Source organism: Dermacentor silvarum, chromosome 11 (genome assembly GCF_013339745.2).
Source record: "Dermacentor silvarum isolate Dsil-2018 chromosome 11, BIME_Dsil_1.4, whole genome shotgun sequence".
Taxonomy (NCBI): domain Eukaryota; kingdom Metazoa; phylum Arthropoda; class Arachnida; order Ixodida; family Ixodidae; genus Dermacentor; species Dermacentor silvarum.
In genome coordinates, this window is record NC_051164.1 from 79,827,592 (window position 1) to 79,841,450 (window position 13,859).

Below are 13,859 nucleotides of genomic sequence, written 5' to 3' on the forward strand. Positions count from 1 at the left end.
ACTCAATATTTTATGTAATACATAAACAAAAAGCATAATGAATGCACTTTTCTCGCATAAATGTTTTATTAACGAGATGTATGTCATAAAAAAATATAAATTGCCAAAATCAAGGTTGCGGGATAAAAATGAAAAGTTTGTAAAGACACGCTTTGTATCCACTAAGAAAAAAATTAACGAAAATTATGAGATTTACAAAATGTATTGTCGTCTAATAGGCACTATCTCCGAGAAAATCAAAATTTTTCGTTAAACAGGTGTTCCGCTACAAAAATTGAACTGCAAGCACTACAATTGGGCGCGCTGGGCTGCGACTGCCGATGTTCCGGGCTGGTTTGCGTCGTTGCCGCTTTCAGAATCAAATTCCGACGAAAAGTCAGTGTCCTCCAACTCGCTGCTGCTCTATGCATCGATAAGATGAGCTGCAGAGGCAGCGAAATCGCAAGATCTGCTACCTCCCAAAGCGCGCGCGCCACTTCGGGAGCTGGAAATTTTTGCATTCTGCTTTGATGATCGGGAAACTTCGGAGCGCGTTTAGAAATCACCGTCAAGCGGGAAAAATGCGAACTGCTTAAAAATCTAAACTATAGTTCTCCTTCACGTCTGATGGCGGTGTGTGTCCAGCGAACGGCGCGGAAGATCTTGAAAGCGGCGTTTCAAGCCATCGATAGTGGGCGGCCATTTTTGCTTTCTACTTTGACGATCGCATAACTTCGGAGCGCATTCAAGAATCTGCCTCGCGGGAAAAAAGCAAACTGCTTAGAAAACAAAAATATAGTTCTCTTTCATGTCTGAAAGCGCACTGGACATGAGCGGCGCGGAAGGTCTCGAAAGCAGCGTTTCAAACCATCGATAGCTAGCTAACGATGCCCAATGGGTGCTGTATGAGTGCAGAACTCTAACCTGAGTTTTAAGGAAGAAAAAAACTTGGAGGACGAGTAAGCTTCGCCTTTAAGAGTGGAACGCGATAGCATTCAAAGATCCCCGACTGCTTTTCACGCTTCCCGGCAACTGCAGCTTATGGAACCGTAATGTTTACTGGGAAACACTGGTGGCGAACGCTACGCACGAAGGCGAGCTTTCTGGCAGATATGCGGCCTCTTGCGTGGGCCAATGCCGGAGGTAGTGCACAGCCGCGCCAAAAAAATTGCATAATTTTCAGGTTTCTGTTATTGTTTTGCACATTTAATATTTTTTTATAATTTGCGGATAAGCTGATTTTACCTTATCCGCAAGCTCCTTACCGTTTACGGATTCCCAGGCTACCAGAGCCCTGGATGGCAGTAGCAAAGCTTGTGTAGCGAAATCTGGTGACATTTTGTGAAACTAAAATGCGTTTGAAACATTTTCTTTTTTGTTGCGCCAGTGTTTTCATTGAAGGAAAATGGTCAGAGGACTGGACATTACCAATTCTGTTGCTACCAACGCTTTACACCAGCAGTAAGTAGATTACGATAAGTCACTGCAGTATCAACTTTGTGCACTCTGCGGTTAAAATATGCATCACAAAATACTGCTACCGGCGTTGCTGCTGTCGTACACCACTCTGGCATGTGCGCTGGCATGTGCTTTTAAACATGTTTAAACAATAGCTCGATATGTCATCATCCTTTTTGGCTGGCTGCCATGTCCTTGCGCTGTGACATTAAAATTTCACTACATATTTTCGAACTTGATAAGAGCGATAGCGACACTATTCTTCTTCTTTCTGGGGTTTTACGTGCCAAAACCAGTTCTGATTATGAGGCACGCCGTATTGAGGGCTCCGGATTAATTTTGACCACCTGGGGTTCTTTAACGTGCACTACAACGCAAGCACACGGGCGTTTTGCATTTCGCCTCCATCGAAATGCGACCGCCGCGGCCGGGATTCGGTCCAGCGACCTCGTGCTCAGCAGCGCAACGCCTTAGCTAACTTAGCCACCGCGGCGGGTGCGACACTATTCGAAATGAAGCATCTTACTTGAGCGTGGTTTGCTGCTTCATTTCCCCAGTTGCCTGATTGATGTTGGATATTCTGCAGAGAAAAAAAAAGAGGGGGGGGGGGGAGCATCAGTGTTAGATTCAAAACAACCATAAATCATGTACAAATGACGACAGAATTGATCATGTATAGCATTCTTGGACAACAGCACAATACATCGTAATTGCACAATGTAAACTCATTCCTAAGAGAGGTGCGCTGGGCTTGTCGACATGAAATCATACAATACAAAAAGATGTGCACATGTGCTTGCATGTGCACACACACACACGCATGCGTACACCCACGCACACGCACACACACACACACACACACACACACACACACACACACACACACACACACACACGCATGCGTACACCCACAAGACAGAACTGGGGCAGTTCTGGGACATAATTTTGCCTGGAATAGAAGCTGCGTAACCAATGTTCGTTTCGCCGGTCGTGGCGACGCGTCGGTGCAGCGTCGATGCCCTCTTTTTGTAGTTCTTTCGGTGGTTTTGAGAGTGATAAACACCACTTAACATATCTTTGGCTTAATAAAGTTCATGTTCAATAAAATTTTAATGCCATTCCAGTTGAGGTTTTTTTTTTTTTTGGCAGGAAAATTTTGTCGTTGCCATCTTGAATTTTGGTGCCGTTCCGGGATAGCGCCCCCCCCCCTCCCCCCCACCCCCAACTTTACCGGTAATTTCGACTTGCTTGAGGGGGGGCGCTTGCTCGGAATTTTACGGTATGTATCCCTTTTACGGTATGTATTCCTTAATTACGCACACGTGCACCCGCCATCTCCTGTCCCAGTGCGAGCACTGACACCTCTAACTAGTGTACTGGCAGGCCTTCAGAGCTTTTTTGGACGTGCCTGTGGCAAATGGAGGCCTTGGGGGCAGTAAAGAGCATGCTTTCATTTTTTTCAGATGTTTTCGAGGCCCCCATTAAGTATGAAAAATCGCACACTGAAGAGAGCACCGTTAGCACACCAAATGGTTGCGGAACCAACATTGTGCTTATAGCATGGTCACACATCAAAAACAAGGACCACGTTTGTCATGGGCACGGATGGAAGTTAACACACTTCCATTCACTTTAGAGAATGGGATATGTTCTCTACATCATCTAACGTATTCACATCTGACATAGGCCCACGTGTAAAAAAAAATTAGCATAGCTTGCACTGGAGGCGAATGAATGCTAAAGAGACAGCGGAGCTGATGGGCACCTAGCTAGTCCTGGCTTTTGGGCTAGGCTAAGCACTACAAAGTCATCCCTAGCATTTCCCAGATTTTACTGATTATTGATAGATTATTGATTAGCTATTGATTGGCTATCACAAGATATTGGCCACGTATTTGGGCTAGGCTAAGCAGTATCAAGTCATCCCCAGCGTTTTCCAGAATTTATTGATTACTGATCGATTATCGATTGGCTATCGCAAGGTATTGGCCATGTATTTGGGCTAGGCTAAGCACTACCAAGTCATCCGCAGCATTTTCCAGAATTTATTGATTATTGATCAGTTATCAATTAGCTATTGATTGGCTATCGATGACTGACTAAGCTGAAGTAGTCCCAACCATGCTTAGCTTATTCACAGGGGTATGTGCCATTGCGCTTGGACCCTTCCTGCCCTGCCGCGAGGATTGGCCCACATTTTCTGTTTACGACGGACAGACTACGCTCGGCATAAACAGCTCCGCTGTTAAAAAAAGTTAGTTTCTGCCCATTATCTTTGCGCGTGTTCCTCGTTAGTATTTTCCATTTTGTACTTAGCGCAGTTTTTACAATTGCTACGATACCAACTAGCCCTGTTCTTATTTCTACATTACTGCACAGCTGGGCAACTTACAAATTTTTGATTGTGATGCTTTACATCCCAAAGCTACAGAGTGAGCTATGAGGCAAACTGTAGTGAATGACTGCCGATTAATTATGAAATTTAAATTTAATTAAATTCAGGGGTTTTAGGTGCCCAGACCATGACATAAGTTAAGGCTTGCCGTAGTGGGGGCACGCTAGATTAATTTTGACCACATGGCCTTCTTGTGTTTTTATACGCACAAATCTAGGTACAGAAGCGCGTTCGCATTTTGTCCCCATCGAAATGTGGCCACCGCATTCGTAATTCAACCAGCGACCTCGTGCCCAGCAGCGCAATGCCACAGCCAATGGGCTACCGCCGCGGGTGCTAACCGAATATCAGACACAGCACAGAGGATTAAGGGACATTTTCTTGCAGCACATTTGAAGCAGTGTACTACTTAGTAACTACCGTATTTACTCGCATAATGAACGCACTTTTTTTCCCGAAAGATATGTAAAAAGGTGGGGGTGCGCTTATTATGCGGGGTAAAATTTTGAGCGATTTTTTTTTCACGGCCTCCTCTAAAAATGTCGCAGTTTCGCCGGAAAAGTGAACCATCGATTGCGATAGCAAATGTGTCGACAACTATACGAACTAAGGGTAGTAGTTTTATTGGCCGTGTAAACTGCAAAGTAATTTAACCAGCATGGTGTCAGCGCGCGCAGGCAAACATGAACCAATCACACTCGATGAACGCGGATGCTCGCTGTCAAAACGCTGGCGTGAGGAAGCACGGCAGTAACAGCGAACAAAGTGACCTTCTTGCTGTGTATCACTTCAACTCAAACTGAGCGGTGAGAACGGAGCATGCACAAAATTGTAAGCTGCCGTCGCACCTAGACTTAGCCGCGACGCAATCACTTTCAAGATAGGGCACACAATGTGCAGTTGCTGCGCCACCTCCCTGCCTCCCCTCCCACCGGTGCCATGCACGCGACGAAATACGGCGTTTCCTCCCTCGAACGCGGGAGATAGAGCCGCGATCGTCGGCGCTGACGGCAAAAAGGTGCCTGGAGTGTCCATGTGATTCCTATCGCAATAAAAGTAGGAGACAGGGTACGATTCGGCGTCCGATACGGCGTCCGATACAATCGTACCCACCGGATGCCATATTGGACGCTGAATCATACTGTCTCTCTCCTACTTCACGGCAGCAAGTTCAGGGTGCGTTTATTAAGCCAGAGAAAAAAAAATTCCTAATTTTTTATGACTAAAGTTGGGGGTGCGTTCATTATGCGAGTGCGTTCATTACGCGAGTAAACATGGTACATCAGGATCTTTGTGAAACTAGTAGATTAATTAACCACCATTCATTAATTACCTTTGACTACTAATTTCACTGTGCATGTTGTGAATGCATAATTTAACCCACTCTGGTAGGTAAAGCATACCCTTTCGCAATAAATTCTGTGCTACGCACCAATTTCGAGAAACCGGAATTTGAGGCAAGATGCACCCCTATTTCCACGTAACCTTCTTTCCAAACTGCAGTTACACGCAATCAAGAGAAAGGCTGATTAGTGAATTATGTGAGTGTCACAGATACACACCTGATAGTGTCATCAAATGATGTCGAGACAACTTTGCTGCCTTCAACCGGTGAGAGGAATGCCGCCGAACAGGAGCGGTTGTGCGACAGCGTTCCGAGAGGCACGGGGCTCCTTCTAGACATCATTCGGGAGTCCCACAGCTTCACCGTCCTGGGAAGACCAAAAACACAAACGTCCCCGAGAAGAAAACACAAAGAGTCCGACTGCAAGCAGTAAAGCCTCAATGATTCAATCTCAGTTTATTTGAAAATTCAGTTAATTCGTAGAATTTGTGTAGCCCGTAATTTGCAATAAGAGTTATACCGGATAATTTGAAAAGCCCGCAGGCATCCACCCCGATGATTCATAGTTTCCGGTTGTGGCCTGTATGCTGCGACACACTTCCCGCTTCGCATATCTCGAATGTGATGTAAAAAATATGGTGGCCATGACATGTTTCTGTCTTCTGCAATGGCTTCTGGGCGCTTACAGTACATAAATGCATGGCCTTTTACAGACGCTTACAGACTGGGCGCTTACAGACTCCGAGACAGCTGTCGCTGGAGCTGCACTTTGAACCCCACCGAATGAGCAAGCTCTAGATTTCGCGATGTGGATGCTGATAGGCCATACAGCTGTACGAAGTGCATGCATTGTTTGGTGGTGCACGTTCAATTTGTGTTTATTTTGACTTCGACCTGGCTAGCAAACTAGCCGCCCACTGCAAAGAAGTGAGTCAGAGCACCACCATCATCATCATATCAATAAAAGTGGCAGTCTTGCTTTTCTGTCTCCTTTTTTTTTTCCCCATGTGAATACAGGATAATCTCGATATAACAAACTTCAGGAGACCACGGTAAATCGTTTGTTACTCTGAAAGGTTGTTATTTTGAAAGCCCCAAAATTAACCGTTCCGCCCGTCAACCTATCAGTTCATAAGTTGCCACCATTTGAGCTATCCATGAAAACATTGCTGCTGGCTCTCAGCCCACGCTATTGCTATTTTCCATAGATTCCGCTGCCACGCACCACTGAAGCACCTTGTAAGAGTGACGCACGCAAAACAGACACTGAGAAAACTACTGACAAAAAGGAGGCTCCATGTCGCCTCCAAAGCGCTACGTTTCTTGTTTACAGTAAAAGCTCGATGATACGAATCTCACGGGGTCACGAAAAATATTTGTATTAGCCGAAATTCGTATCATCGAAACACAATTAAAACTACTGTCGAATCTCGATAATTCGAACTCGAAGGGGCCCGAAAATTTGTTCGAATTAAAAGGACGTATTTTTGAAGTATTCGTGCACCATAGCACGATGCACGAACGGTGCGAGTCGTGAAATATCGCAGCGCAAGTGCATAGCAAGCGCGGGCCACGAAACTGCCCACGCCGGCTAACGGTCGCTTCCCGATAACGACAGAAAACGAAGCTTCAGGGAGCGAGCGGGCGGCGCCGCACACGGGTGCGCGCGGAGACCGTCGAAGGTGAGGGAGGAGGGCGCGCCAGGGAAGCGGATTTGGCCGCGTCAACTCCGCCGCTTCGGTGGCTCCCTTCGCCCTCCCTCTCAACTCCCTCGTAGCTCTCTCACCTTCGACTCCGTGCGCACATCTCCGTGCGCACCCGCCGCCGTGCTGGCGCCAGCTTATTTTAGCCGCCCCCTGAAGTTTCGTTTTCTGCCGTTATCGGGAAGCGAGCGTTTGCGGGCGTGGCAGTTTCGTTGGCCCGACTGTGCCTCCACCGCTGCTTCCTTCTGCGCTGCTGCCGCAGCGTGCAAGGTCAACATGTGACTAGAAAATAGAGGAGAAGGGTTCACTGCCATTTTATCCGCGTGGCTGAGACGTCGGCACTAGTGTGTGCTAGAATACGGTTGTCTAGAACACTCTAGTCGGCACGTACACGCTTGTTCCGGCAGTTCCGGCATGATGCAGAAACGGCGACCTCGCAATTTGAGAGAGGGGAAAATTTCCGCCGCGGGTTCTTTTTTTTTTTTTTTCCCCCGTTCCTTCGCGCGCGGCATTGAGGGGTCTCTCCTGAGCTTTTGCTCTATGGCGGTGTCGGAGCAATGCCGGTCGGAGGCGCCGCTGCGTTATTTGGCGCGCTGCTAAGAGCATTGTCGGTGCGCGGTATGTTCGAAATAAGCGTGTTCGAATTAACGAGATTCGACTGTAGCTAAATTAAAGAGTCAGAGGTGAACTCACTCAGGCACATGTACGTAAAAAGCATTTATTTCTTGAAGTGCCACCGCTTCAAACTCTTCGCGCCCAGTCGCGGAGTCCGCGCTGTCCGGCGCCGCGCCTCTGCACCAAAAGAGGAGAGAAAGCGCGTGACTGCGCGCTGTTCTCTTTCGCGGCCGTCGGTGGGGCGGCGTTTATTCGTATCAACCGACGCAGGCTGAAAATCGATTCGTAACAACCGTTCTCTAGCACGTCGTAATGTAATGGGGCTCGGCCGGGACCACAGGAAAATTCGTATCATCCGGAAATTCGTATTAGCCGTGATCGTATCATCGAGCTTTTACTGTATTTGTTTTCCACAATCCTTGCCGTGGACACCACAGCTGTCTCATTCAAGGCCAGGCAGACACCTGAACTATTCCAAAGCGCAAGTGCGTGTAAACGACAAAGTCCGGAAAGTGCAAAGTGCGACCGTGTGGCATCCCCGTGAGTAGGGCCGCAGAAAGAAGCACCAAAGGAAGAGACGAGCCTCCATTGCTAGGCGACAGTTGTCTGGGCGGAGCATGCACTCGCAAAACCTGATGCGTCGACAGAAACAGACAAAGAAAAAAAAAATTGTGTGTCGTATTATGTTTTTCGAACCCATGTGCCATGGCATCCGCTTTCTGCACCTTGTCGTCTGCTAGCCTACTGTTCCGGCTGCCATGAACAATGCACGTAAATCTATGAACCCCCTGATTTAGGAATATTAGTTTGTAGTACTGAGACGTTAAGATGACACACGATCGCTATTCTGAAAATTTTGGTATTCTGATGTTTGTAGTACTGAAATATTCTTACATTGAAACTATAGGAAGTCAGCAAGGGATTTCTGAAAAGTTTGTTAATCTGAAAAGTTTGTTAATGTGGTGTTCATAATAACGAAGTTTCATTGTAATCCACTATATTAATTATTAATTAGCTATACAAAAAGAGTACAAAGAAACCAGTCAGATTCCATTGTAACAGCACCTTGCAATCAAGTTCAATAAGAATCTAAAGAACCTATAACGCAAACTGTGCAACATGGCCTACACTTACGTATCTACGCTGCCCGTCAGAAACCACCAGCTGTTCATGGGATGGGCATTGATGGTCCTCACTTTTCTACTGTGCAGTTGGTACAAGCCGGTTCGCTTCCTGCAGGGGCAGCAAAAGATTGAAACACAGTCAACAACTGAGAAGAGACTAGCATTCACAGATAAGTGCAGTCTCATTCTGCTGCTATAACAAAGCCAAAAACACAAGATTCGAAACAATATCGGTCACAGCAAAGCACATACCATATATACTCACGTAAGGCTCGCCCTTGTTTAAGGCCCCCGTTCCCACTTTGCGACGCACAAATCAGGAAAAAAAAAAAAAGTTGCACAAAATTATATGTGCGTACCATACCGTGCGTATTATCTCCAAGATTGGACTAGCAGGCCATGCCGTGAGCTGGTTAATTTCTGCAAGACGTTACTAGATGGCACTAGTTACTGCCCCACCAACAGGGGCAACGTCATTGTCATCACTGTATCCGACCAATCCATTGATCCAGCGCGCTTCAAGAGTGTTGAATGCGCGGTGGCTTGCCATATAGGCTAGATTCACACAAGGAACAGAATTCCACGAACAAGCATGACATGGCCGACCTGCTGAAATGCATCGCCAGCAGCCTATCTTGCTTTGTCCTTGCGAGTGGCATGATTGGGCAGCACAGTCACGTAATGCTCGTCTGTGGAGTTTGGTCTGTTGCGTGAATCCCAGCTTTAACTGCAACATGCTTTCAGGCACTGAAGAGGGCATCGCTGCAAATAGTGTGCATGTGTATATTGAAGGCGTGGCATGCAGTTTTGGACAAGACCATCGTTGAGAGCTTCAAGGTTACGGGAATCTCAAACAGTATGGAAGGCACGAAGGATAGAGAGCTCAGATGAGGCGAGCTTAACTAGGGCAGCTCCAGACACAGGGAGGATTGTTTAGGGATTTTCATAGTCACCTGCCAGTGATTGTGTTATTCTGCATAGCAGTTGGAGTGCAGTTTGAGGCTTCAGTGATTAGCCATAAGCCAGCCATAAGCCAGTCAAACCGGCACCCTGCAAAAAGTGCAGGCCTTGCAGGAGTAAATACGGTATTTATTCACTCACAGCTCAAAATATGTATCCTCGACATGCACGCGCATTTCAGCTAGTGGCTTGGCTGGCCCAAAGCCTGCAAGCCAATCTCGTGTGATCGCAGCAATCGTATTAAACCAATCACACCAATGTATATTAAACACTGTGCAAGGCACGTGTTTGTAATTTAGCACAGTTCACATGTCACGTATCAGCACGGCAAGCCATCAAGAAGCTGTCAAAATCTACGAAGACCCTTTGCTTGGCCTGTAAAAGGCATCCGGCTTGCTTTTCTTTCGTATAGACCTGATCATGAAATTTTGTTTTCATCAATCTAAGTGGATGCACTCAAATGAACGGGAAGCTGCAAGGTTTATATTCAACAAATTTGCTTTGTCAGGATTTGCCCGCTGAAATAATGCAAGCCAATGACATACAGCCATTAAAAGTACAAATGTATAAGTTTAGGCTAGAATTTCTTCAACTTTACAATAACAAACTAGCTCCAGACCCCTCGCCATGTTTATCATTTCTAACTAGCAGGCCCACATGACAACACCAACGAAACACACTAATGCCATATTTTGCATGCACTGACATGTCCAAATTTTCTTGATATTCTTGATAAATTCAACCCAGTCATCTGCTGTGGGTATATGGTGCCTGGCCTTTCCCATAAAACAAGAGAACGCTGGACACGTGCGGGTGATGTCAATTTCCCTGATATCTACACACTGACATCTTAACCCATTAAGGACCCAGAAAAATCCAACAGTTATATTTTGGTGATTTTTTGTGCGAGGTGATACTTTCACACTACAAGTACATTGTGAAAGTTTCATGAGTGCCGCCTTATTCATTGAAACGCTACGATAGTGTACTTTATAAAGTACGCTGGGCCTTTGTGGGAGCAAAACCTCATGTAGGTCACCAAATGTGAATGCTATATTTTGGAGCTTCAAAAAACAGGAAGGCTTGCAGCGAAGAGTGAAACAAACTTTGCGTAAGCCCTCATAACCTTGTGGTAACAAAATGAGCATTTTAGTGGAAAATATTCTTTGCTGGGAAGTGTTCTTACTATTGAAGTGTTCAGCATGATTTAATGGGGAAGGACTTTGGTGTTGCTTTCAGAGGCGCGCGCGATGAAAATATATTATCGATGCAGATCTACAGGGGATATCTTACGATGAATACAGGTTTTCAAAACTAAAGCATTCAGCATTTGGTTCAGTGGTAGTTGAAACATTCAGCACACTGGTGGCATCTCATCAAATAACAGTCTGTTCTTGCATTTCCGTCCTGTTGTGTGATTTGGTCGGCAAAATTTTCGTTTTAATTTTCTGACCCTTCAAGAGATGGGATCAACGTCTGGGTCCCCAATGCGGGTTGCTCTACTTTCATTGCATAACTCATCTCAACTGCCAGAGGAATATAGATCGTCTTTGTTGTTTTCTGTTTCCTCCCACCTATTTTCCGATTTGTAATAAAATCCTGCCTAAACACTCTGTTGTTTTCAATAGTGTTCATATTATATCTAAATGCATTTTTATTCATCTAAATTTAATGCAACACTGCTCGCTATTTTATTGACTCTGAAGATAAGAGCGTCATCTTTCTCGGCAGCAAGAAAGGAACCAGTAGGAATAATAGCAACCTTGATGTAATACTTAATATATTTTTACCTGCAATGGTCTCTGAAGTGTTTGTAGTCAGCAAAGAATATTAAAAAAACAGTCAGCGAAAATTAACGGTAAAAAAAGCCACAGTGTGTGCTTCCAGAACAAGCACACCCATCTAGCACATACATAGACGCAGCGAACTTCACGAAGTACACCTACATTAATTTTCTCGCGACGGTGTAAATATGTATTGTATATGGAACGTCATGCATGCATTGTTTACGCCATTTCTTTCTAAAGCTTCCACACAAACCTCAGCTACGTGAAGCATATGATATGCTTGATAAAAAATAAGGAAGGTGCATGTACAGCAACACCTGCTATGTTCAGCACTTCTCCAAGTTTGGCGACGAATAAATCAAATACATAACGCAGCTGGCAAAAAACTACAATGTGGTCGTCTTGGCAAGACTCTTTTTAGCAAAATGGCGTACTAAGGAACACAGTATATTTCTTCTTTAATTATTTACAAATTGGAATGGTACTTTACTTTTAAAATTACGCTGGTCCCTAATGGGTTAATGTTGAACAAAGGAACCATACGCATGAATCTCTTCTTTCAGTCAGCTGAAATAAGGGTGTTCATTTCAGCATAAATAATAATTTTTTATGTAAAACACACACACACACACACACACACACACACACACACACACACACACACACACACACACACACACACAAAACTAAACTTGTGTGGTCCCACTGCTTGGATTGCACCCAGAACATTTTAAAGACACACACCACGTATGCTCCGCCTTAAGTGCCAGTGGATTTCTAAAGAGCATGTGCCCCCGACAGGGTTCACACATAACATTCAACACAAAATTGAAGGACAATTCAAGGATGTCCTGGTTGCTGAAGGCCCAAATTCAAGGAGGTTGAAACAAACTTCAATAATAACATAAACCAAAAAAGATATTCAAATCTCCTTCTTAGCTGCAATTCTTTATACAGTGAAACCTCGTTGATACGATCTTCACGAGAACCGAAAACTAAAGCGTATCATCCGAAAATCATATCATCCAACAAAATTGTATTATTGGGAAAAGAAAAAAAAAAAACTTATCCCGAAAAACATATTACACAGAATCGTATCAACGAGGTTCCACTGCACCTAAGCAGCAACTTAATTGCACACATGCTTCAAGCTCTTCAGCTGGCTCTTGAAAGTCAACTTTCCCACTGTAACAATGTGAATCACCTTGTAGCACATCACACGCTCCCTCTATGAGGCTTGGTAGTGTCCGGCTTGACCCAAAGTTACTCGTCACGTTTCAGCCAAATCGCTGGAACCTGCTTTCCCCCAAGCATTTCTAGAGCCCAAGTCTCAATAACTGAGCCATGAGGGCTGGAATGTAAAGTAACTACCAAAAATAGAAAAATGGCGGTATGGTTTGGTCACTTAATCTGGCTTTATCTAGCACTACCAATGGCAATGGCGATTTCCATTGTCAGTGGCTGTGGACATGCCAAACTGCAATCACTTAGTAAAACTTTCAAACGAGAATTATACGGGATCGTGTCCCAATGGAGTGTTAATGGTATAGCGCCGATGCAGAGTTCATTACTTTGAATGTTCAGAAGTCAACCCCAAACCCAGTTTTCAAGGAAATTAAGGAGCGCATTCATTTTCAAGGAGTTTTAAGGACCTTTGAATCTCATTTTTTTTTCCAATTTCAAGGGTTTTCAAGGAGGTGTACGTACCCTGCCATGGGTATGAGACACTGGGTTTTTACCCCCTGCCCCAAACACACACACACACACACACACACACACACACACACACACACACACACACACACACACACACACACACACACACACACACACACACACACACACACAGACAGACAGACAGACCCATGGGATACATTGATCGCAACAGCAGTAGTAATCGCTCACTGCAGAACACTCATATAATTCATGACAACCATACTCTACCAAAAGAAGCATGCTCCACATTACATAGATGTCAACTGGAGCTGAGTCTGCCTTATTTTTGTTTCCTTTAAAGGACGATAAATGAATGAAATTGCCTTATTGAAGCAAATAATTTGACTGCGAGATAATATTACTGTGGGTACATGGCTGTTCATTTCATTATGTACTTTAGTATTATTTTCCTTTGTATTGCCCAGCCTGCTTGAACCTTCAGTCCTGCAGCATGAAGAATAAATTGAATAATAAATATAGGATATAATGAAGTTATTTCAGTGTTGGACACAAATTTAAGGCTCATCTGTATTCTCATCAATATAACAGCATAAAAAGAAAATCAAACATGATCTGCCCTTGTCTAACCAATAAGGTTTAACACTATTTCCTAAACAAGCAGCAACCTCAGTATGAAACACTCACTCTTGCGCCCTGGTGTCCAGAAAAGAAACTTGACCACTGGCGTGTGCCACGATCATTGTGTTGTCCAGCATCCAGTCAAAGTGCATCACACCAACATCGGGATCAGTGCGATAGAGCTGCAGGAATGAGCAC

At 44.9% G+C, this 13,859-nt stretch overlaps 1 protein-coding gene across 2 annotated transcripts in view; it reads right to left on the reverse strand.

The window, feature by feature from the left end:
* The window catches only part of LOC119433115 (WD repeat-containing protein 76), a 37,637-nt gene that overhangs the window by 2,775 nt on the left and 21,003 nt on the right, over positions 1 to 13,859 (reverse strand). For both annotated transcript variants that reach the window (XM_049658895.1, XM_037700258.2), the window contains exons 10-13: positions 13,728 to 13,843; positions 8,630 to 8,728; positions 5,395 to 5,544; positions 1,964 to 2,017 (exon numbers count right to left, since the gene is read on the reverse strand). In XM_049658895.1, coding sequence (XP_049514852.1) covers positions 1,964 to 2,017; positions 5,395 to 5,544; positions 8,630 to 8,728; positions 13,728 to 13,843 — 419 coding nt within the window. The remainder of the gene's footprint in view (positions 1 to 1,963; positions 2,018 to 5,394; positions 5,545 to 8,629; positions 8,729 to 13,727; positions 13,844 to 13,859) is intronic.